The sequence below is a fragment of the Gobio gobio genome, assembly GCF_949357685.1.
Source record: "Gobio gobio genome assembly, chromosome: 1".
NCBI classification, from domain to species: domain Eukaryota; kingdom Metazoa; phylum Chordata; class Actinopteri; order Cypriniformes; family Gobionidae; genus Gobio; species Gobio gobio.
In genome coordinates, this window is record NC_137097.1 from 77,956,378 (window position 1) to 77,982,781 (window position 26,404).

At 43.3% G+C, this 26,404-nt stretch overlaps 1 protein-coding gene across 1 annotated transcript; it reads left to right on the plus strand.

The window, feature by feature from the left end:
- Positions 1-1,440: 1,440 nt before the first annotated feature.
- Positions 1,441-9,722, plus strand: LOC307123185 (alpha-2-macroglobulin-like protein 1; the record flags this gene model as incomplete). Its single annotated transcript, XM_079811623.1, has 32 exons — positions 1,441-1,840; positions 1,960-2,012; positions 2,099-2,119; positions 2,217-2,382; positions 2,462-2,546; positions 2,617-2,731; positions 2,809-2,929; positions 3,020-3,129; positions 3,205-3,375; positions 3,453-3,680; positions 3,748-3,960; positions 4,036-4,185; positions 4,898-5,023; positions 5,091-5,184; positions 5,363-5,501; positions 5,586-5,811; positions 5,898-6,021; positions 6,093-6,214; positions 6,297-6,348; positions 6,444-6,527; positions 6,619-6,795; positions 6,922-6,997; positions 7,086-7,242; positions 7,338-7,412; positions 7,483-7,645; positions 8,406-8,590; positions 8,661-8,882; positions 8,955-9,076; positions 9,173-9,254; positions 9,337-9,420; positions 9,495-9,600; positions 9,682-9,722. 32 exons carry the CDS (start codon positions 1,441-1,443, stop codon positions 9,720-9,722), a joined length of 4,290 nt encoding a protein of 1,429 aa, XP_079667749.1.
- Positions 9,723-26,404: the final 16,682 nt, after the last annotated feature.

Here is a 26,404-nt window from a genome sequence, read left to right on the forward strand (position 1 = left end):
TGTTAATGTTATTACCCTAATTAATAAATGTAACAGGCGGGATCAGAGAACATTTCATTATGTGAAAAGAGCATAGACCCTTTTCACATTTCTGGGTTTCTCAGAACGGAAGTCGTCATAGGGTTAACTTTTATAGCGGTGAATGAAAGAATACATTAAATATATATTTTTTGTGTCCCCATTTGCTCAAATAGCAAAAGAAAAACTCCACAATAATGATTTAACAACTTTCAAAAAGAGGGAAAAAATAGAGTGAGTTTAGAAACACTCACAGCAGCGGTAACTTGTTTTTTGTAATTTGATGCAAAAGTAATATAATACAAAGTATTAGTGTTATAAATGTACATAGGCCTACAGTTAAAAAAACAACAAAAAAAACACAAAAAACGTTGCTGGATTTACGATATTGATGACCATTAAAACACGTCATCACTGTCTGTGAAAAGGGTCTGTGGGAAAAGCTGCTGCACTTTGGACACTGAATGATATTTGATTAATATGTCAAATGTTTGTAAAGTCATTAAACCTACACTCATGAACATTTTATGCTTAAAGCTTTACCTGATTGAATTATGTTTTTATTTTTCATTTTTAGCTGCTGCCACATTCTTTTTTTGCCTTTTGGATACCATGAAAATTAAACTTAATTAAAATAATTAAGAATTAAACTTACATATTGACCCGGAAGTATGTGAACGTCTTTTTTTTGGTGGGTGCTGTTGCCATGGTGAATCGTAATATCGTAGCTCCATTGATTGTGGCTTTTCATAGTTGGAGTGCATGTGCTTAACTCAGAGTCAGTCTACTCAGAGTTGATTGAACTACCTCAATTCAGCTGTTCTGAAACCCAAAACTCAGAGTTTCCCATCTCAGAATAAGTCAACTCAGAGTTCAGGTTTAAACTCAGAGTTGGTTGAACCTCCTTACTGAACCGGGCCCCAGAGGTCCCCAGATAATACTAATCCCGTGCGATTAGGGCTATAGACATTGATTTTCACCACAGGGGGTCTTTAAACACTTAACGAATGAATCTCGTTAATTTAATTGATTAACCACCACCTGCAATTAATTGTATCTGCCCTCAAGACATTTCTATTGCCAGAGGATAAAGTGTGCTGATAATTAAAAGTGTTTAAATATCACTGCCATCATCAGTGCAGATCATTAAGAGAAGCTGTTGAGCAGTAAACAGCAGTAGAGCTTAACAGAGGTTTCTGAAAGAGACAAGTGATTCTTGTTTGGTGTTGGATGATCGCTCTTAATGGCTGTGAGGGAGATTTGTGTTTGGAAAGGGCTCATTTTAGCTCTCTTCATTTTTGCTGTTGCTGGACAGACACCAGGACCGTAAGTATCATTAAATGTTTGGAGTGAACACAAGTGTCCTGATGTTGGTTCTAGGCTGTTGGGGTTGTACTAAAAGTATTTTTCCACAGGTTATTCATGGTGACATTCCCTGCAGTGATTGAGTCTGGATCTGATGCCAAATTATGCGTAACTCTTCTGAAACCCCAAGAGAGTCTCACAATGACCGTTTCTCTGCTTGATGACAACAGGGCAACTCAACTTGTGCAGCAGGTTTCTTCTACACCGTTTCACCGCTGCTTTAGTTTCCAGGTCTGTTATCATGAGACATGTGGCTTTTTCTTGTCTGGTTTGTTGTATGTTAACGGAGTTCCTCTACAGGCTCCTCGAGTAGATGGAGAATCTGTGCAGAAACTGAAGGTGGAAGTTCAAGGGAGGGTCTTCAGAGCGACTGAAGAGAGGAAAGTCATGTTCAGAAGTTACCTGCCGTTGACCTTCATCCAAACAGATAAACCCATCTACAATCCAGGACAAACGGGTGAGCTGTGAATGACCCTTTGTTGAGTATTAGAGCTGTAAACTGTCCATTATGGTACAAGTTCTGATCATCAAGTGCATTTTGCAATTAATGTTAGCATTTATTGCGGTCTCTTGCAGTGAATTTCAGAGTTGTTACCATGGATCCCAAATTTGTGCCTTTTGATCAGATGGTAAGACCTGACCATGAGAATTGCACATTTGCTGCATTTGTTAGTGCTTTTAAATGCCTAATATTCCGGTCTTTTGTGTCTTTCAGTACAATCTGATGGTGGTGGAGGTGAGAATTTGCTCCAGTGCAAGTCTTTGAATGGAGCTGTGGTGATTTTATGTACTCTTGCTTTTTATCTTTCCTGAGATGTTAATTGTTTTAATAGGACCATAATAATAACCGGATTGGTCAGTGGACAAACATTTCCTCAACGGGGATGATCTTGCAGCTTTCTCATGAGTTGAACCCAGAGGCTCAGATAGGGATGTACACACTAAATGCTTTTATTGGTGACCGAATGATCTCCCAAGTTTTCGAGGTTAAGAAATATGGTAAGTTGTGTGTGTGTGTGTGTGCAGCAGTTCATCAACAGATCTGAGGTCTTAATCTAAAGCCTTGTTTCTGGTTTAGTTTTGCCCAAATTTGACGTGACCGTAAACACCCCACAGACGTACAGCGTTGCAGATGTGGGACTGAAAGTTGAGGCTTGTGCCAAGTGAGCAATGTTTTTATCATTTCGTCTTGTGGTTGGTCAGTTCTTGCTCTCATTCTTTGATGTTTCCCAGATACACGTATGGCCAATCTGTACCTGGTCAAGCGTTGGTGGAAGTGTGCCGTGATCCCTTTCCATACGTTGAGGTTCCTGATTTGACCCGTCAGTGCCTGAATAAAATTGCAAAGGTGTGACTCCTGCCTTACCACTGAGGGTTTGTCTTCTGTTTGTGCTTGACTTAAATATGACTCTCTCCTGCTACCAGATGAACGCCACGGGCTGTGCCTCTCTTACTGTCGCTACATCAGTGTTTTTCAACACCAAGTTTGAAAACAATATGCAAGATGCTTTTCTTGTAAATGTGAACGTCACTGAGGAGGGAACAGGTGAGCTATTGGCTGAGCTGAACCAACAGCACATGCTTAAAATGGATGTTGACGTTCTAATTTTTATTTTTTTTATTTTTTCCTGTCCAGATGTAATGATGTCAAAATCTGCAACGGTGTCCATTACGTTTGAAGTTGGCAAAGTCACGTTTGTGGACACCCCGGATTATTTTGAACCTGGATCAATGATTAAGGGAAAGGCGAGTAAAAGCTTGTCCTTGGTTGCGGAAGACTTTTCATTGGTTCCCTTTCCTAACCTTGATCATTCCCAACAGATATCCGTGTCTCGTTTTGATGGGACTCCAATCGCGAACAAAGCGGTGTATCTCTTAGATGGCAACAGCTGGCCAAACAAACGGCTGCTGAATCTGACCACAAACCAGAACGGACTGGCCATGTACTCCCTCAACACTGCTAATCTTCCTAAAGCTGATCTCAATCTGGTGGTATGATTTGCTCTTTATATTGTGACATGATGAGATTTCTCTCTCACAAGAAACTGATTCCGTTCATTATTCCCCAGGCAAGTGTGACTCCAGAGGTTGTTTATAGTTACAAATCACCATACTTCACTACAGATACGAGGGTCGTTCAGCTTCTCCAACCTGCTTCTCCTGACAGCCCATCATTTAGTGAACTGACTGTAGTGAAACTCGATCAGCCGCTCAAATGTGGTTCTGCTTTCCCAGTGACCGTGAAGTATTCTTTTGTTGGCGAGACTGGCGACTACAGCGTTGACATCATCTATATGGTGAGTGGACATTTTTTGTGTCCTGGTATGTTTGAGCACCTTGTATCACCTGTTTGTCTTCTGTCAGGTCTCGTCCAGAGGAGTGATCATCCTCCATGGATTTCAGACAGTCAGAGCGAGGGCATCTGATACAGTCACAAGCGGCTCGGTGTCGTTCCAACTGTCTGTCAGTGTCGACATGGCTCCAGCAGTGCAGATTCTGGTCTACGGTGTTCTGCCCAGTGGGAATGTAGTTACTACTAGTGTGTCGTTTGGCACTGAAATGTGTTTCCAAAACCAGGTATGATGTACACTAGCATCTTTTTAGCTTAATGTGGGGAATGGTGATGTGCCCTAAAGTGTTTTCTTGTTCCAGGTTTCTCTACAGTTTTCTCCTGCTACGGCCGTTCCTGCTGAGGGAAATGTTCTGACCGTCTCTGCTCAAGCAGGATCTCTATGTGGCCTTAGCGCTGTAGATCAGAGTGTCCGGATCTTGGAGCCAGGAAGACGCCTGAGTGCTGAAGTGGTATCAGTGTGCCTGTTTTAAACCATGGTTTCTCATTTAGACTTCCTAAAGACAGACTTCAAGGATCAATTAAGATTAATTTAAAAAAATATGAATTGGGCTTGAACTGCACAATTGTAATCCTCCACGGCATGTTTATTGCTTGTAGATGGTTTAACACTAGGCCTATGTTACATGTGTGAATCAGTGGGCGGGGCTAAACAGGCAGTGAATAAGTAGGCGTTGATCTTCTGCAGAGGCAGTGTTTCACTACACTGACGTCACAGCCTGGCACATTCTGAGATCGATCGCTTGCTGGGCCAGGTGTCTATAAAAGCTATTCTTTGACTAACAAGGAAGTTTTCAGCTCTGAAACTTACAGGATATCCTTATTACCATGACCTTTTATATATCAAAAGCTCAAGGGAAAGTTGATCTCAATTCATCACCCCTTTAATGTAGGTGTATTATGTGACCATGTTGAATATGGTCTGCCTGATGCTATTTTTCTTACAAAAACCCATCAATTTGCTGCAGAAGGCTCTTATTAACCGGAGCCGTGTGGATTACTTTTAGAATTAAACTTTATTTTAAATTAACTGAACTCTCCCTTTAAATCTGTATCCAAACATCCCACTTCAGTTTACTCATACAGCTTTCATCTAACTCTACTTATTTTTACTCGATTAATGTGGTTCACTGATCCATGTGCTTTATTTCCCCCTGTTCTCAGGTGTTCAACTTGCTCCCAGTGCTATCACTATCAAATTATCCATATGAAGTTGAGGATGAAGAGGACTGTCTGAATGTTCGACCCCGTCGGGCTGTTACTATAGATCAAGCCTACGAAACCTTCAAGGTAGGAAGTTTATCCTATTACTAAATGCTCCATTTTCAAACATCTTATGTTTGTCTTCATTTTGAAGAACGCAGGGATGAAGGTTGCAACAAACTTGCCTATCAGAGCCCCTCAGTGTCTGATGTACAGAGGCCTGAATTATTATCGCAACTTCCGTGATGGTATGTCTGCCTGTTAGTTTGACTCTTGCTTTAGAAATTGCTACATGACTTGCAGATTCAGTTGCTATAACTCAATTTATACTGGTTCTAGACCAGCTCTGTGTAATGTGATGGGGAGTTCATCAATTCTGACAAGCCTCAGAATTTAATATTGGGACCGCAAACAATTGTCTTGCAGTGATGTATTTTCGTGGTCGTCCTGAAGCCATGGCAATGGCGGCTGCTCCAGTAGAAAGTGAGGGTGGTGCTTCCTCTTTTGACGTGACCGTTAGAACTTACTTTCCAGAAACATGGATCTGGCAGCTTGCTCAAGTGGGGTTGGTGTGAACTCTTTGATTCCCTCTAAAGCCAGTGTTTACTTCTCGTTCCCATTTATTTCTGTCTTTTCTGCTCCCCTTCAGAGCCACTGGATCCACACAAGTTCCTCTCACTGTTCCTGACACCATCACCACATGGGAGACTGAGGCGTTCTGCCTGTCCTCCAAAGGATTCGGTCTGGCTCCTCCTGCTCTGCTGACGGTCTTCCAGCCCTTCTTCCTGGAGCTCTCTCTGCCATACTCCATCGTCCGTGGGGAGTCGTTTGATCTGAAGGCCACAGTCTTCAGCTATCTGTCCAAGTGCATCATGGTCTGTCTTGGTTTATTTACCTTTTTATATAATGGATCTGTGTATAGAGAAGGTCCCATTTTTGCTCTGTGCTCTTTCATTGGCAGGTTAAAGTGACTCCAGCTTCATCCACAAACTTCACTCTTAAACCATATTCTGCTCCGTACTCGTCCTGTCTTTGTGCCAATGGGAGAAAGACCTTCAAATGGACTCTCTCAGCTTCTGTTCTCGGTCCGTTTTTGTACCGTTTATGAACATGCTAAAAGTATGTGGTGTTGCTCACTTCCTGTCTGTCACTGTAGGAGCTGTCAATGTGACTGTCAATGCTTCAGCTGAACCATCCCAGACTCGATGTGGCACTGAGGCCGTGACCGTGCCGACGAGAGGACGCATTGACGTTGTCACGCGAAGTCTTCTTGTCCTGGTAAGTGTTAACCAGCCTTCTGGCATTTGATCATAGAGCTCAGTCTGCTTTACTGATGTGGTGTTTTATTCCCTTTTTAAAGCCTGAAGGAGTTGAAAGGACAAACACCCAGAGTTGGTTACTGTGTCCAAAGGGTTTGTTTTCACTCAATGATTCCCAAACACGCTCTCCCTGTATAGCCAAACATTAGCCTAGTGCTCAATGCTGATCTATTCTGTTTGGTATGCAGGAACTGTTCTTTCTGAGGATGTGACTCTGACGTTTCCAACAAATGTTGTTCAGGGATCTGCCAGATGCTCCGTTTCAGTCCTTGGTAAAGCATCTCCATTGAGTAGAAAGTGGTGCATGATGTTTGGCAGAATAACTTTGTTTCTGATGTGGGTTTTATGCTTGTCCTCTTGTAGGGGACATAATGGGTCGTGCACTGAAGAATCTAGATGGGTTGTTACAGATGCCATCTGGATGTGGAGAACAGAATATGATCACTCTTGCTCCAAATATCTACATCCTGCTGTACCTGAAGGTCACGGGGCAACTCAAGGCAGCCATTCGAGAGACCGCCACAGGCTACCTTAATAGCGGTATGGATATGCAGATTGAGTGTTGGAGAATAAATCTAAAGGACATCCAGTCCTGTGCTCCCCATTTGAAGGGGTTAAGACTCTAATACCCCACCCCCTACAATATGTGGTTTTTGACTTGAACAGGATACCAAGGACAACTGAACTACAGGCACAGTGACGGCTCATACAGCACTTTTGGCTATGATGCATCCAATACATGGTGAGTTTCATGATATTATTCTAGTCTTGCATGACCTCTGAGTCACCAGCATTTAAGTTCAGTTTAACAACACTTCCTCCATGGCCAGGTTGACTGCCTTTGTCATGAGGTCTTTTGGTTTGGCAACGCAATTTGTCTTCATCGATCCGACTGTCCTTCAGAGTGCAAAGGACTGGCTAATAAGCCAGCAGGGTTCAAATGGCTGTTTCATGCAACAGGGAACTTTATACCACAACGACATGAAGGTACATGTTATCAAATGGACCATAACCCATAGGCTCTGTCTGAGGTTTATTTTTACAAATGTGTATCATTTTTCTTTTTAATCCGTGTGTTTCAGGGTGGAGTTGGTGATAATGTGACCATGACTGCCTACATTGTCGCATCTCTGCTTGAACTAGGCGGCCCTGTCAAAGTAAACCTCTTCAGTAGTTGTATGACATCCTACTGTTCTGGCTTTTGTCTAATGTCTGCTTTGCTTTCAGGATCCTGTCATTACCAAGGCTCTGTCCTGCTTGAGGCCTGTTGTTGGGAACCTGAGAAACACTTATGCCATGGCTCTGCTGGCGTACACCTTCAGTCTTGCTGGAGAGACCACCACTCGATCACAGCTTTTAACTGCCTTGAAGAACCGTGCCATTTCTGAAGGTGAAATTCAATGCTTAAGACTTTATATACAGCTCAAGATGAACATAGGCTGGTGAATGTCAGAGTTCTTGATAAAGTAGAACTTGCGTAAATGCAGGAGCTCATCCATAAAGTGGCTAAACGGGAAGTTATCCATATAAACACAACGAAAGATGTTGACCTGCTCCAACTGTCAATTTCTTAACAGAGCCTATGATTAAGTGTTATATACTTTGCACAAGGTTTAAGCTGCAAACATCAACCATTTTCACTGTAAATATTTCTCACTTCATTACTTAGTAGTTTTGCTAGGACAACTCCATTAGTTAAAGACTACAATGCTCATGACTATCATTGCTCAGCTAATTAAATCATAAATCTATAAATGCAGTATCATTAAAAAGTTTGGTCAGTTGTGTATAGAATTTGTCAAGGCTGCATAAAGTTGTCTATACACAATGTACCACAGTTTTCGAAGTCTTAACTCTCGCTCTTAAGATTGTTTCAAATAAATGCGCTCTCTCGCTGGGCTTTTAAAGGGGCTTTGAGCACCAAATCAGCATTATTTCTGAAGGATCATGTGACTGAAGAATAGAGTAATGGCCAATGAAAAGAAGCACAATTTACATTTGTGCATTCAAATGCAGCCTATGAATCTTTCCAAAACAATCTTGCTTGCATGATCGTACAAACACTTGTTGCAATTGGTCCTGGACTCCAGTGTGACTGACACACCTTAACCCTGAATTTGTATTCTTTGGCATAACTTTCTCCTCTTTAGGCACTAGGCTTCATTGGTCTCAGACGGCATCTGGTGATACTCTGTCGGTGGAGATCAGTGCTTACATGCTGCTAGCAGTTCTCACTGAACGGCCTCTTACGACGGCTACTCTGGGCTATGCTAACCGCATTGTCAACTGGCTGGTGACCCAACAGAATCCCTATGGAGGCTTCTCCTCCACCCAGGTGCTTCTGACTACCAAACATGAGCCCAATCATTCATGAGTGGAGTTTTTAATCTGGTGCTTGTTTTCAGGACACAGTGGTGGCTCTTCATGCCCTGTCTGTGTACGCTGCTCAAGTCTTCAGCTTGGACGGCTCCAGCACCGTTACCGTACAGTCCTCAGTGATAGGAGGAGACTCTTACAGCTTCAGCGTGAATCGGGACAACAGGCTGCTGTATCAGGAGAAGCCCCTGAAGAACATTCCTGGCACATATAGTGTTAAAGCGTCAGGATCCACTTGTGTGTCTGTGCAGGTCTGTATCTTCAGCTCCTTTACGGGTTTGCTGCGCACATAAAAATCTTACTGTGCTTTACTTGTACTATAGGTTGCATGTTTCTACAACATCCCAACACCCATTAAAGATACCAAAACACTGAGCGTTGCCGTAAGGGTGACTGGAGACTGCCGACCGCTTGGAGCCAATCTCATGTTGAACTTCACGGTGAAGTAAGAATGGCTTTGACTTTGTCCTGAAACCAGTTTGTCCCTGACAGAGGGGAACTGCTTTCTTGATCCTGTTGACTAAACTTTATTTGTCTTCAGATACAACGGAGCAAAAGCAACTACTAACATGGTTCTAGTGGATGTTAAACTCCTGTCGGGCTTCACAGCTGATACATCACTGGTTCGTAAGATTTGGAAAATCCCAAGATGCTTGAAGCTCCTTCAGATGTAATTGTCTGTAAACATTGGTCTCTTCCCCTCAGCTTGGATCTCCACCCCAATCGTTTGCCCCACTAGTGGAGCGAGTTGATGCTGAAGAGGATCATGTCCTAGTGTATCTGAAAGAGGTGAGACTGGGTTTAATCACTAGCTGCCATCTTGTGTCCTGTATGTGGTGCTGTTCATCCTTTCTGTCTTGCAGGTTCCCAAAGGCGTCCCCATGAGTTACACACTCCAGCTGAAACAGGTTCTTCCAGTGAAAAATCTCAAGCCAGCAATCATCAGCATTTATGACTACTATCAGACAAGTATGCTTTCATCCTAATCATGCTTTTTCTCTGGCTGAACTCCCTGAACTTGATCCGGCTCATTTCATGTTCCTCTTTCAGGTGATGCGTTTGAGACCACCTACACATCTCCCTGTCCATGACTCTGCTATAGGACATGACTCAAATAAATTATTTAATGCAATCACTTGTTTGCCTTTTTTGTTGGACATCTGACAAGTGTTGCAGGGCACTGTTTTTAAGACCAGTAACTACACTTCCAAAAATACCTTCCTTAGTCAATTTTTGCACAAGAATTTGTAGTCTACAGGACTATTGCCCTGTCTAAATACCCACACTTGTGGTGTAGGTCACTTGAGAGTGGAATTTATGACACAAGACAGTCTTGCATACGTACACACAAAGTGCAGTGCCCTTAATGCGCACTAAACCTAAACTCTTGAATACCGCTCAAGGTGAAACATATCACATGTACAGGAACTCGTGTTCCCCAAAATCACTGTCAAGGGAAACCTTCCAAGTTTAATCAGAACTTTCATATCTTTGCACAAAGTGCAACACTGTGCATTATGTACAACATTTGCAACTGATTTGATCACTTGTGAAATCCAAAATTGAACTTATCAAAAACAATTGTGTGCATAGCCTGCATATGATGGTATTGACCAGATGACTTGTAAAGAGCTTATAAAATATAAAGGAGTCAAAATGGCAGCAGGAATTCTGCCGTCACAAAGAGCTGGTGCCAAAACTGAACTTTTGATGGGCAACATCACTACAAGAGAAACATATGCATGAGCATTCTGTGTTTAAGGTCTCCATCCGGTTTATAGGTCAGTGAGTTCAAATTGAACCAGTTCAGTTGGAAGAGCTCCTAGACCTATCTTTTCAGCAGTCTTGTATTTAGCAGTGCACGCCAAGGTTTGGATGTCAGTGTTCACACTAACTCTAACTGCACTAAGAGTAATTGCCCCAGGGTTTGTTTTAATTGAACCAAACGTGCCAAGTGTGGACACACCCTTAGTACACCAAAACTAACTGATGTATATACAACTTGGGGGCCTTTCCTCCTGAGGAAACATGGGAGGCAGTGTCTCCATATTCTAATGTTTTTTTTTTTCTAATCCAATTGTTTAAAACCACGGAAATATTCCTAAATAAGACCTCAATTGTATCATTCGTTTTTCTAAATGAAGTGTCCAACAGTGACACCTGCAGGTCAGGTTACAGCCAGTGGCACGCCTCCTCTGTCCCCATTGTTTTAATAGACACCCCAATGCGTGTGGAGAATAATGAGAACTAAGGCTGTAGCTATCAAATTTTAGTAATCAAGTATTCTACCAATTTCCCCATCAATTAATCAGGTAAGTACTTTTTCTTTATTCAAGGGCAATGCTAAATATACAAGAGAAAATAAGTTGGGTATCTTAAAGTGAACTAATTTGTTTCCTTTTTTTTTAGAAAAAATAAGTTTTATTGCTGAAATTGCATACATTATCTGAGAAAACTAAACTAATTTAGTGCATTCAATTGCCAAATATTCAAAATGCAATTATATAATGTAGCAAGTATGGGCGCAGACATATAGAGGAATGAATCTTCCAAATTATTTGATCAAATGAACATCCCTTTTTACAAAGCCCAAATTCAGCTCCAGACCCCAGGAAATCAACCATCTATCACGGAGGCTCCATTCTGCCCGGAGCTACTAGTTGTAGATAATAATTAACCGACTTCCTATGGACTTTTGTCCAAAACTTAGACAAAGAAACAAACCAGATATCTCTTTTCAATGACTGGTAAATGAACTCCACATGACACAGCTAAAACTCCAAGCAAACTCACAGAAACTGTTACATATGGAGTGCATCAAATCACTGATTATTGGACTTTCATTCAAATAGCCTTCGACATAGCTTGTTAGTGTGTTTACAACTGATACACGTGACTATTATGCATGTGTATCACTCCCAATTCATGCAATTATATAACTATTGAATGAGTGGATGAATACTTTTGTGTTCGTATGGGTATAATCCAACAGATGAGCTGAATGAAATCTTTATAGAATTGATCATGTCCTTATAGTAAGAAATTAGGCCTAAATTTACTCCCTAATTGGCCAGAACCCATCCAGGGGATGGGCAAATATTTGAGTTTAATCTCAGAACACGAAGGAAGAATCCAGTTCAGAGTTGTTCAGGGTTGACCAGATTGAGTTCTGAACGGAGAACTCCCAGGAGACGATCTGGCGATCGTGGCAGACCAAGATCAGAGAAATTGGGTCAAACAACGATTTCATTCAGGCCATCTGCTCTTCTCTCACTTTCCTTTCTTTTACTTAAAGTTTATTTTCTTTCCGTTAAGTCTCGGGTTCTGTTAATTTCCGCTGCAAAATTTTCTCAACAACGAGTTTCTAACAGCGCGCTTCAACTTCAAACAACGCCCACGAGACTACCATCCAACCGCCAACACGCCACGTGATTGACTTCCCAAGACATCGACCCAGAGACACGACCAGACCTTCAGCAAATCAAAGACCAGCGGGGAAAGAGAATCCCCTGTCTGAGACGACACACAAACGCAAGTAATACCTCTAGATTCCGAGCTGAACTGGTGCATTATATTTATATTTATGCATTTGGCAGATGCTTTTATCCAAAGCGACTTACAGTGCCCTTATTACAGGGACAATTCCCCTGGAGCAACATGGAGTAAAGTGCCTTGCTCAAGGACACACTGGTGGTGACCGCTGGGATCGAACCAGCAACCTTCTGCGTAACAGTTCAGTGGTTTAACCCACTGGACCACCATCTCAAAGCAAAGCATAGCATAGCATTAGATCAAATGTAATCACCCTGCCTAAGAAACGATAGGAGGTTAAATTACTGATCAATGGTTTCTTCAGGTCATGTGTCATGAGCTGATATAAAACATTGGATGAACGGTAATTTCCTGCAACTCAATTCAGCAAAAACTGAATTTTTAATTATTGGACAAAAAAGCTCCACAAGTAGTAACCTAGAATACTGTCTAACACTTGATGGCTGCTCTGTCAAGTCCTCGTCGTCAGTGAGGAACCTGGGTGTGCTCTTTGATACCAATCTTTCGTTTGAAAGCCACGTTTCTAGCATCTGTAAAACTGCTTTCTACCATCTTAAAAATATATCTAAATTACGGCATATGCTCTCAATGCAAAATGCTGAACAGTTAGTTCATGCGTTCATGACCTCAAGGCTAGATTATTGTAATGCTCTACTGGGTGGTTGCCCTGCTCACTTAATAAATAAACTCCAGCTGGTCCAAAACGCAGCAGCTCGAGTTCTTACTAGAACCAGGAAGTATGACCATATTAGCCCAGTTCTGTCAACACTGCACTGGCTGCCTATTAAACATTGCATACATTTTAAAATCTTACTTATTACTTACAAAGCACTAAATGGTTTAGCTCCCCAATACTTGAGCGAGCTCTTAACATATTATACTCCATCACGTCTACTGCGGTCTCTAAACTCTGGCCAGTTGATAATACCGAGAATATCCAAATCAACTGCAGGCGGTCGATCCTTTTCCTCTTTAGCTCCGAAACTCTGGAACAGTCGTCCTAAAATTGTTCGGGAAGCAGACACACTCTGTCAGTTTAAATCTAGACTAAAAACACATCTCTTTACTGTGGCATACACATAAAACACTTTTTCAATGAAATGATTGTTAGGCTGCATTAACTAGGTCAGCCGGAACCGGGAACACTTTCCATAACACCTGATGTACTCGTTACATCATCAGAAGAATGGCATTTACGCTAATGATAGTCTCTCTGTTTTATCCCAAGGTTTACTGCAGTCAGCCGGATCCGGGCCGTATCCAATACAGATGGTGGACCTGCGCCCAGAGAAGACCAACACAGGACCACGAAGTGTCTGCAGAGACCGTGATTAGACTCCCCCTGCAACTGCCTCATCGACACGGCATCTCAATAAACCCGTCTCCGGCGTGTTGACTCAGATCATTCGAATATTGCACTTTAATAATTATTTAATCAACATCATCCTCAATAAACCCGTCTCCAGCATGTTGCCCACGGTCCCTCGAATATTCTGATCTATTATGACCTCTGAGCTGTAAAGCTGCCAGAATAATAATAATAATAATACGCTGTTTGTTAATTGGCCAGAGGAGAACTGGCACCCCGACTGAGCCTGGTTTCTCCCAAGGTTTATTTTTCTCCATTAGGTCACCTAATGGGGTTTTGGTTTCCTTGCCACTGTTGCCTCTGGCTTGGCGTGCTCAGTTGGGGACACTAAATTTTTCAACTAAACATCAAAATAAATCTAATTAATAAACTAAATTAACCATTTAAACAAAATTACTGATCAAATTATTGATCTAAAGCACACTCTGTCACTTCATGATAATTGAAATGAACTGATGACATCAGTGTTTTTTCCAGAATGGCTTTACAGCTGAATAAAATTATGCTGCATTATTTTCCTGTTTAACACTGTAAAGCTGCTTTGAAACAATCTACATTGTTAAAAGCGCTATATAAATAAAGTTGACTGACTGACTGACTGATGTGTCATAAATGCATATATTGCTTACGATTTCATATTTTCTCTCTCTTAAAACTTATTCTTTGCCTCACCTTCTTCCTTCCTGCAACGTGTGTGAATGTGCGAGTGCATGTGTTTATGTTAGATATTAGTTTGATGTGTTAGAGTAATCAATAAAGTTCCGTTTGTATTCAAAGATAACTGTTCTTGTGTTATGTGCTTATGAATTTAATGTCTTGAACTGCCGATCTAAGTTACCTGGCTGTAAAATAGTGTTTCACTATTGTTCGGATATTAATATCCGCTGTAGAGTTGATATTTACGGCCCGTTCAAATGAACGCTGGAAGAGTTATTTGCTCGGCTGTTAAAATAGACTCTCAAAATTCCCCATGAATTCATTAATTCATTCATTTGAGCTAAATATACATGTTTCCCTTTAACAGAGCCCCCTTTAAGTTCTTACACATCGGCGGACGAATAAGTTAAGGTGTAAACATTAATTCTGAATTATTTATAAATTATAGTGTTATAGTGAAAGAGTCTCTTTCAATTTGATTCAATTCCACGTTAAGGTTATTATTTTATCTGACTCATAGTTGCTACAATAAATAAAAAATACATTTAAAATATGAACTATTTTATTAACTATTAAACCTACAACCTATAAATCAGAATAATAGTAATATAAATGCCTAAGCATTGCATTTATGTTGAGCAACTCAAATTTTCACTTAAGCTCAGGTATGACAAGTCTTTACGGTCTTCTGAAGGTTTTATGGCTTTTGTAAGAAGCAAAGAAATATTGGACAGAAACGAAACTTGGAACAAGAACAAGAGTAGATATGCACGGATCAGCTTTAACGTCACCATAACATAATGTTATCATAACATATAAGCTACACTGAAGTAGATTGCTTAAAAAAAAAAAAACTTTGGCGAAATTACATTTCTTAAATAACCTAAACCAGGGTCGACAACCTATGCAGCACACGGAGGAGTAACTGCTGGAGTGTGAGGAAACATGAGAGATGTGTTTGTGTTTAATTCAGATAAAGTTCATTGCTCAGATCTAGGCTACATTTTGAGCTAATCATTAATCATAGTAACACAGCTTGTTTTATTAAGTTAGGAGCTATAATAAGCCTGTGATTTAAAGTGTGAGATTTAAATTACACAGATCAATGAGCACGCAGCTCTGAAAGCACGAGCGCACACAACAGTTACAGCTCGTTCTGCTATTTGTTGCGCTTAGCTTTGAGAACATTTCAATGGTGTATTTCGGTGATATCAAGTATATATAAAGTCTCATTAAACATTTCACCATGCTGGTATCTTCCATGAACTGCCGCAAATGAAGCTTATAAGCATTTTAAATGTCCAGCGTCGCATCCTGAAGCTCAACACACAGCTGTCTTCATTTAAAAATAGCGAGACTAAATGATATCACCAGTGCTGATGCCGCTCTCTCTCGCATTGCAGTCTCTGATCTTGAGATGAGCTGACACCGACAGTTAAAGAATGACACACATTCATTGCGTTTTACCGTGAAATGAGAGTTCCGCGTCTTTATTAAAATCAACACATTAATGATTTATCTCTCATCCACCTGCTATTTTTAGAATGTTACTTTTTATTACTTTACCCACCTGACCCGCGGATATAACCGCAATCCGTGCAGTATGCGCTAGTCCTCACACAATGTCTTTCTGCAACATTACCCTGTGTGTAGTTAAATGCACTACACAAAGTTTTGAGGCAAATTATTTTGCCTCGATGCTTTTTTGAATTGGAGTAACTCAAGGAATCGATTCAGCCCTAATGAGAACAAATGGGGAAAAGTCATGCGAGAGGAGGCAATCCATCGCTCTATGATTGGGTGTGATTGGTTATGATTGGTTTGTGCAATAAATCCCACCTTGTTTTCCTACACATTCCAAGTTTGCGACTCAGTTTGAATGAACAAAATGAAGGCATTTAATTGGAAGACTAAAAAGTAAACAACTCAGCCATTTAGATATTCATGATATATTTTCGCGGATGATGTCATGTTGGCCTCTTCAGACTGGGATGGTTTGAAGCTGGGATGAGAATCCGCACCTCCAAGTCCGAGGCCATGGTTCTCAGTCGGAAAAAGGGTGGCTTGCCCGCTTCAGGTTGGTGGAGGAGTTCAAGTATCTTGGGGTCTTGTTCAGAAGAGAGGGAATCCTTAACGGGAGATTTGACAGATGGATCGTTGCAGCTTCTGCTGTAACGCCGTCGATGTACCGGTCTGTCGTGGTGAAGGAGCTGAGCTGTAAGGCAAAGCTTTCGATTTACTGTTCGATCTATGTTCCTATTCTCACCTATGGTCATGAGTTGTGGCTCATGAACGAAAGAACAAGATCCCGGATACAGGCGGCTGAAATGAGCTTTCTCCCCAGGATGGCTGGGTGCTCCCTTAGAGATAGGGTGAGAAGCTCAGTCACTCAGGAGGAGCTCAGAGTAGAGCCTTTGCTCCTCCACATCGAGAGGAGCCAGCTGAGGTGGCTCTGGCATCTGTTTCGGACACCTTCCCGGGGAGGTGTTCTGGGCACGGCCCACCGGGAGGAGACCCCGGGGAAGACCTAGGACACACTGGAGGGATTATGTCTCCCAGCTGGCCTGGGAACGCCTCGGTTTTCCTCCGGAGGGGTTAAAGAAGTGTCTAGGGAGAGGGAAGTCTGGGCATCTCTGCTTAGACTGTTGCCCCTGCGACCCGGCCTGTTTACTATGACAGGAATAAAATAAATAAATGTCAAACATTGCTCTCTAAGTCTTTAAAAGGTGTACAGTTTTTAATATGAGCTCTTAATCATACATTTTACCTATGGAAGCTTGTTTCCGCCACAGAATAAAAAGAAAAGGTGATTGCGACTTTTTATCTTTCGCTATCCTGACTTTTTCTTGCAATTGCGAGTTATAAAGTAAAAGCTGCAAGACATATAAACTCGCAATTGCAAGAAAAAAAGTCTATAAGTTTATATAGTCATGTTGTGAGTTTATATCATGCAATTCTGACTTTATAACATAATTGCAAGTAATGATTTCATCCCTAAACAATGGTAGCATCACTTTTAATAAATAAAACAAAAAGATTTTTAAAAATCTGCCCTCGAGATGTTTCCATAATGTATATATGACTTATATGTATACATATGTAACGAAGCCCATGGGTTAGGACAGTGTTTCCCAGCCTTTTTTCGGTCATGGCACCCTTTGAAAATGTTTTTTGTGGCACCCCCTCGCATACGTTACGCTAGGGGTATAACGGTACAGATTGCTCACAGTTCGGTTTGTATCACGGTTTTAGGTTCACCGTTTCGGTACGGTATTTGCTATGTTCAGGGAAAAAAGGACTACTGTCAAAATTTCTTTATAAAAATAAAGAAAATAATAAGAACAAATAATTTAAATACAAGCAGCAGCACAAATAAATACTATTGAGCAAAGATATTAATAAAATAAACTATGCTTTTCAGGTTTTTCAGGTAGGCTACGTCTAACTTTAGTTTTCAGGTACAAAAAATGATCTAATGTAAAATAACATTGCATTATTTGACTGTATAAATTAAAGATTAATCCTATTAAACTTAAAAGAGAAGCATAAATGAAAAGCATTTCAATCAAGAGCAGTGATTGATGTCCTTGTTGTCAGAATGAGTCTCGGAGTCAAATGCAAGTTCAATGTTTATTTAGAAGTTACAAAGAGAGATCTAGGCAAGACACATATCACACTCCACAGAATTGAGTCCACATGCGGCGTCCCACGACGTAATCCACTCTGGTGGGTAACCGGAGAGAAATCCTCGCTTTGAATGACTGACGAAATACTCCATGCACTGGACAGAAGACGAGGCAGCGCCTGGTAGAAAAGACAGCTCGCCGAACTCAGGATGAAACTGGATCTCGCCTAAAAACGAAGCGCACCAGTCACACCGACAAAGCAGTTCACGAATACCACAAGCGTGTGAATTCCGGGCGTTGACAAGCCTCCGGATGCCTGCGACCGAACCAGCGAGTAACTGAAGAGACAGAAACCAGGACCTCCAACTGGACAGAACAGAGACTGAGACCAACCAAAAAACAATGAGCACGCAACGAGAGACAGGACAAGGTGCTATAAAAAGGGAATTAACTGATGAGACACGACAGGTGAACAATTAGTGAAACGAGTGGGAGGGACCAGTGAACCCGTGAGGAACCACCACCAACAGGTAAGAAAATACATACACACACATACATGATTACCCAGGAGTCCTGACAGTATCCCCCCCCCCCCCCATGACCGGCACCGGACGGGCATGGAGGAGACTCACCCTGTCGCCGACGGAGATCCTCGATCAGAACAGGGTCCAGTATATCCCGGGCCGGAACCCAGCACCTCTCCTCCGGACCGTAACCCTCCCAGTCCACTAAATACTGAAAACCTCTGCCCCTGCGACGAGAATCTAGTAATCTCCTAACAGTATAGGCAGGAGCACCATCCACTAGACGAGGGGCGGGGGGTTTAGGGGCAGAGACAGGGGGATTGTTCCGGGCAAAAATCACAGGTTTAACCCTGGATACATGAAAAACTGGGTGAACCCGACCAAGAATAGGAGGTAACTTAAGCTTGACCGCTACCGGACTAATGACCTTAGATATACTGTATGGCCCAATGAAACGAGGAGCCAGCTTACGAGAAGGCTCACGGAGAGGCAGATCCTTGGTGGAAAGCCATACCTTTTGTCCACACACATAACGGGGTGGAGGTCGCCGGTGACGGTCAGCCGCAGCTTTGGTTCGTCTGGAGTTTTGTAATAGGAGTGATTTAGCTTTCCTCCAAGTGCGTCTGCACCTGCGCACGAAAGCTAAAGCAGACGGAACCACTGCGTCGGGCTCCTGTGATGGGAAAAGGGGAGGTTGATATCCGACAGATAATTCGAACGGAGACAAATTAGTGGATGCGACGGGAAGAGAATTATGAGAGCACTCGACCCAAGGAAGCTGTTGGCACCAAGAATTCGGATATTTAGACGACAGACAGCGAAGCGTTCGACCGAGATCCTGATTAGCCCGTTCGCATTGCCCATTGGTCTGCGGATGATAACCAGAAGACAGGCTGGCTGTAGCGCCGATCTGTCTACAAAACTCCTGCCAAAAACGAGAGATGAACTGAGGACCCCTATCTGAAACTACATCAGTCGGAATACCGTGTAACCGAAAGACGTGATCAATCAAAACCTGAGCCATCTCCTTGGCAGAAGGAAGTTTCGGTAGGGGAATAAAATGAACCGCTTTAGAAAAACGATCCACCACAGTCAATACGACAGTGTTACCATTAGATGCCGGTAAGCCGGTGACAAAATCAAGGGCTATATGAGACCAGGGGCGGGAGGGCACGGGCAAAGATTTAAGCAGACCAGCGGGAGGTTGATTAGATGCTTTATTACAAGCACAGACTGAACAGGCTAATACAAACTGTCTGACGTCTGAAGCCATAGAAGACCACCAAAAACGTTGACGGATGGCAGCCAAAGTTCTCCGAATTCCTGGATGGCCGACAAACTTGGATTCATGACCCCACCGGATGACATCGGAACGTAAACCCTCAGGAACCCATAGACGACCCGCCGGACACCCCTCCGGAACTTCCCCCTCTCGGCCGGCCTCTCTCACCCGCTGTTCGATTCCCCACACGAGGGCACCGACCACCCTCCCCTCCGGGAGAATGGTTTCGGTCCGCTCCGCTCCGACCCGGAACCCTCAAACAGGCGGGAGAGAGCGTCAGGTTTAGTGTTCTTGGACCCTGGCCGGTACGAGAGGGTGAAGTTAAAACGCTCAAAGAAAAGTGCCCAGCGAGCCTGTCTAGATGTTAATCTTCTGGCTGAACGGATATATTCCAAATTCTTATGATCCGTCCAGACCAGAAAGGGTTCCGAGGTTCCCTCCAACCAGTGACGCCACTCACCCGGAGCGAGTCTAACCGCCAGCAGCTCCCGATTACCTATGTCGTAATTTCGCTCCGCTGGGTTTAACCGATGAGAGAAAAAAGCGCACGGATGCACTTTCCCGTCAACAGAGGATCGCTGAGATAAAACGGCGCCTACCCCGACATCAGATGCATCCACCTCCACTATAAATTGTTTAGCCGCATCGGGAATAGAAAGAACAGGTGCAGAGATGAAACGGGACTTTAATTCATCAAAGGCCTCCTGAGCTTCAGTATTCCAACGGAAACACACTTTAGAGGAAGTAAGAGCGGTAAGAGGTTTAGCGATCTGACCAAAGTTTCTGATGAAACGCCGATAAAAGTTGGCGAAACCCAGAAATCGCTGAAGCTCTTTACGAGTGTCGGGCACTGGCCATTCGGCGACCACTTTAACTTTAGCGGGATCGGGGCGAATCTCTCCCTCGGCTATGACGAAACCCAGAAACGAAACCGACTCCTTGTGGAACTCGCACTTCTCCGCCTTAACAAAGAGCTGATTCTCTAACAACCGTTGTAAAACCTGGCGAACATGCTGGGTGTGTATCTGCATTGAGGGAGAAAAGATGAGAATGTCATCCAGATACACGAAGACAAATTTGTTAATCATGTCACCCAGCACTTCATTGACCATGGTTTGGAAGACAGCCGGTGCGTTACAAAGGCCGAACGGAAGAACGCAGTATTCCCAGTGCCCTGATGGTGTATTAAAAGCTGTCTTCCACTCATCGCCCTCTTTGATACGTACCAAGTGATAAGCATTGCGCAGATCTAACTTGGTAAACACGTGTGCTCCCTGTAATAACTCGAACGCTGACAACATTAAAGGCAAGGGGTACTTATTCTTAACAGTAATGTCATTCAGCCCTCAGCAACTCAATTCAGAAAAAACTGAATTTTTAATTATTGGACAAAAAAGCTCCACAAGTAGTAACCTAGAATACTGTCTAACACTTGATGGCTGTTCTGTCAAGTCCTCGTCGTCAGTGAGGAACCTGGGTGTGCTCTTTGATACCAATCTTTCGTTTGAAAGCCACGTTTCTAGCATCTGTAAAACTGCTTTCTACCATCTTAAAAATATATCTAAATTACGGCACATGCTCTCAATGCAAAATGCTGAACAGTTAGTTCATGCGTTCATGACCTCAAGGTTAGATTATTGTAATGCTCTACTGGGTGGTTGCCCTGCTCGCTTAATAAATAAACTCCAGCTGGTCCAAAACGCAGCAGCTCGAGTTCTTACTAGAACCAGGAAGTATGACCATATTAGCCCAGTTCTGTCAACACTGCACTGGCTGCCTATTAAACATCGCATAAATTTTAAAATCTTACTTATTACTTACAAAGAACTAAATGGTTTAGCTCCCCAATACTTGAGCGAGCTCTTAACATATTATACTCCATCACGTCTACTGCGGTCTCAAAATTCTGGCCAGTTGATCATACCGAGAATATCCAAATCAACTGCAGGCGGTCGATCGTTTTCCTATTTAGCACCTAAACTCTGGAACAGTCTTCCTAACATTGTTCGGGAAGCAGACACACTCTGTCAGTTTAAATCTAGACTAAAAACACATCTCTTTACTGTGGCATACACATAAAACACTTTTTCAATGAAATGATTGTTAGGCTGCATTAACTAGGTCAGCCGGAACCGGGAACACTTCCCATAACACCTGATGTACTCGTTACATCATCAGAAGAATGGCATCTACGCTAATGATAGTCTCTCTGTTTTATCCCGAGGTTTACTGCAGTCAGCCGGATCCGGGCCGTATCCAGATCAGATGGTGGACCTGCGCCCAGAGAAGACCAACACAGGACCCCGAAGTGTCTGGGAGACCGTGATTAGACTCCCCCTGAAACTGCCTCATCGACACGGCATCTCAATAAACCCGTCTCCTGCGTGTTGCCTCCGATCATTCGAATATTGCACTTTAATAATTATTTAATCAACATCATCCTCAATAAACCCGTCTCCAGCATGTTGCCCCCGGTCCCTCGAATATTCTGATCTATTATGACCTCCGAGCTGTAAAACTGCCAGAATAAGAATAATAATACGCTGTTTGTTAATTGGCCAGAGGAGAACTGGCACCCCGACTGAGCCTGGTTTCTCCCAAGGTTTATTTTTCTCCATTAGGTCACCTAATGGGGTTTTGGTTTCCTTGCCACTGTTGCCTCTGGCTTGGCGTGCTCAGTTGGGGACACTACATTTTTCAACTAAACATCGAAATACATCTAAATAATAAACTAAATTAACCATTTAAACTAAATTACTGATCAAATTATTGATCTAAAGCCCACACTGTCACTGTATGATACTTGAAATTTTTCCAGAATGGCTATACAGCTGAATAAAATTATGCTGCATTATTTTCCTGTTTAACACTGTAAAGCTGCTTTGAAACAATCTACATTGTTAAAAGCGCTATATAAATAAAGTTGACTTGACTTGACTTGACTATAATCAATGCACGGACGAAGAGACCCGTCCTTCTTTTTGACAAAGAAAAATCCAGCGCCAGCTGGAGACGAGGAGCGGCGAATGAGACCGGCATTAAGAGATTCATTGATGTACTTATCCATAGCCTCTCTCTCTGGTTTAGATAGGGAAAATATGCGACCCTTAGGCGGAGAAGTGTCTGAGAGAAGTTTGGTCTCGCAATCATACGACCGGTGAGGAGGCAGGGAAGCCGCCCGGGCCCTACTGAACACCCGATACAGATCAGAGTACTCCGCCGGAACTCCCGAGAGATCAACATCCGGAACCTGAAAAGTAGAACACACAACAGGAGAAGAAGCAGGACCGAGACATGAAACATGACACGAAGACTTCCAAGATAACACAACACCGTTCTGCCAATCAACGTGAGGATTATGTTTGGTCAGCCAGTCATGCCCTAAGATGACCGGCGATTGAGACTGTTCTAATAGCAAAAATTCGATCTCCTCACGATGATTGCCAGAGACGAACAAACTCACAGGGGGTGTGCGATGGGTGATAACAGCCATGTGCTGTCCCTTTAAAGTCCAGGCAGAGAGAGATGAAGAGAGAGGAATAAAAGGAATAGCCCACAATTCGGCCAAACCGGCATCCAGAAAACTTGCCTCCGCACCAGAATCCAGCAACGCCTGTGACTGAAAAGACTGTTTATAATTAATGGTTACAGGAAGTGTGGTGCAGCCCACGGGAGACTTTACTGACGACACGCCCACCGAAACTCCCGAAGTCATCGGCGAACAGTACCCTTTTCCCGGACACGCAGCGGCGATATGCCCCGCCTTAACGCAATACAAACATAACCCACTGGACAGACGACGATGTCTTTCAGTGGCGGTAAGACGGAGCTTGCCCAGTTGCATAGGCTCCTCCGTCTGGAGAGAAGGTGCGGTGAATTCGTCCGGCTCAGAGATGGCGAGATGACGAAACGACCGGCGGATGTCTCGTTGACGGTGGCGAGTCTCGACTCTCAACGTCAGGTCGATCGCCGTCGTTGGAGGATCCCGTGCAGCAATCTCGTCCTGAATGGCAGGATTAAGACCCTCAAGGAAATGAGCCCGTAGTGCAGCGTCATTCCAGCCGCTGGTGACGGATAGCGTCTTGAACGCGATGGCATAATCCGTGACGGAAGAGGTTCGTTGCAGTAGCCTTACCAGCTCGGCCGCTGCCATATCCCCACGAAGCGACCGATCAAATAAATTCAGCATCTCCGTCTCGAGAGCCTCAAATGAAGTCGTGCACAGAGCCTTGGCCCCCCATACGGCCATTCCCCACTGTCTCGCCCTTCCGGTGAGAAGTGTCAATACATATGCCACCCTTGACGTTGAAGCAGCAAAAAGCAGTGGCTGAAGAGCGAAAACAAGGGAACACTGCTGCAGGAAGGCCCGGCAGGTGTTGGGGTCGCCGTCGAAGCATGGAGGTGTCGCCGCGTGTGGCTCACGGTCTGCAGGTGCATTCTCAACAGGTGCAGAAGGGAAACGCCCTCCGACCGGGGAAACAAGCTGGTCCACCCGGGTACTGAGCTCCGTAAATTGTTCTGAGAGGGTACGGAAATCTCTGGCAGCTACACTCAACAGAGATGAATGCTGTTCAATGACCACTGTCTGTTGATGAAGTGCGGCATACACCGAATCCGAACTCGCTGACTCCATCATTGGCGTGCTCATTCTGTCAGAATGAGTCTCGGAGTCAAATGCAAGTTCAATGTTTATTTAGAAGTTACAAAGAGAGGTCTAGGCAAGACACATATCACACTCCACAGAATTGAGTCCACATGCGGCGTCCCACGACGTAATCCACTCTGGTGGGTAACCGGAGAGAAATCCTCGCTTTGAATGACTGACGAAATACTCCATGCACTGGAAAGAAGACGAGGCAGCGCCTGGTAGAAAAGACAGCTCGCCGAACTCAGGATGAAACTGGATCTCGCCTAAAAACGAAGCGCACCAGTCACACCAACAAAGCAGGGCAGAGTTCTCTCAAGGACAAGTTCACGAATACCACAAGCGTGTGAATTCCGGGCGTTGACAAGCCTCCGGATGCCTGCGACCGAACCAGCGAGTAACTGAAGAGACAGAAACCAGGACCTCCAACTGGACAGAACAGAGACTGAGACCAACCAAAAAACAATGAGCACGCAACGAGAGACAGGACAAGGTGCTATAAAAAGGGAATTAACTGATGAGACACGACAGGTGAACAATTAGTGAAACGAGTGGGAGGGACCAGTGAACCCGTGAGGAACCACCACCAACAGGTAAGAAAATACATACACACACACACATGATCACCCAGGAGTCCTGACACTTGTCTTTTGTTGTTTGACATTAAACAGACAGCAGTAAAGGCTACTGCCCCTTTAAGACCTAATGCTCGGATATGCGTCGTCTTTCTCGACTGTATAAAGTTTACTTAAGGCATATATAGACTATTTCTGCGAGGGTACTCATCAAGATGGACATGTTGACATACTTTTTGTGTGAGTTTGTCCGTTCAAGAGCAAGACTTGAAAGAGAACTAAATATTTGCGCGCTGTGAGACGTGTGCGCGCTTTCGGATGATTGCACAGACACACGCGCGTCTTCTCGTTCGCGTCTTCTGGCACTCCACCCGGGTGATGACGGCAAAAATGACTGGTCATAGTCGAACATACGGCAGCACTCGCATACATTGAACAAAGTTTACAGAGAGAGAATTATTTGAAAAATGTGAAAAAAATTTTGAAGGACTTTTACACGGCACCCCTGCTCTCGTCAGACGCCACCCCGGTTGGGAAACACTGGGTTAGGACACAGGGCTGCTTACTTGTCCTGTATGGAACATTTTAGGTTCTGTAAAAGCAACAGTCTTTAAAATAAGCCTTGAACATGCAGTCAAGCCAGTCGCGGTTCGGCATGGCCAAGAAGGCATTCAGATCATTCAAACCAAAAAATGTCTTAGTTCAGACTTCAGGTACATCAAATCACTGCTGGGTTTTTTTTTTCTCGTTTTTTCAGAGACAGATGCAGTTGTAACATTTAAGCATTTTATTTGTGTAGGCCTATTTCATTTTTTTAAATGGTCTTAATCTACCGTCTTAATAATTCTAAAATTTCTTTCATTTTTAGGATTAAAAAAACCTACAGGTCAATCAACAACAGCTCACTCTATAACACTTAGCAATACCGTTGACTAATGAATTTGCACATGGTTTGTCATAAGCCCTATTCGCACAGGATTAGTATTATCTGGGGACCTCGTGTGATTTAGAAATTACTCCCCCACATCTGAATTTTGCATGGCACATTCGCACAGGATAAGCAAGCCTGTGATTTTACTGACTATCTCCCGGATATGATGTCAAGACTTGTAAATGTTTTTTAGTTATAGATATAGCTGTATGAAATTATAAACAGTCGTATCGATATCATTTTGATTATTTTATAGTAATAAAAATAATTTAGTTCAGTTAGAGAACAGACGCTACAATTAAAAACTGAATTGAGCAATATAATAACAGTATACGGCGAAAGATTCGGTTCTGTTTCATTCCTCCTGACCGCCAGAGGCGGTGCTAAGCACTAGTGGATAATCGCTGCGCCAGCTCGATAGGTCGAGAAAATTATAACAACAAAGTCACGTCATGACGCAGACCGAGACGCGAGGATATAATCCCCAGCAGCTCGGTGCCCAGCCTCTTTCGCTTTCTCGCTTATGATAGGTCATTATTTCGCGCTGTCCTGTACAGTTTACCTGAGTTGCGAGGATTCGCCCTCCTAAACTGTGACAGCACGCTCAACGCT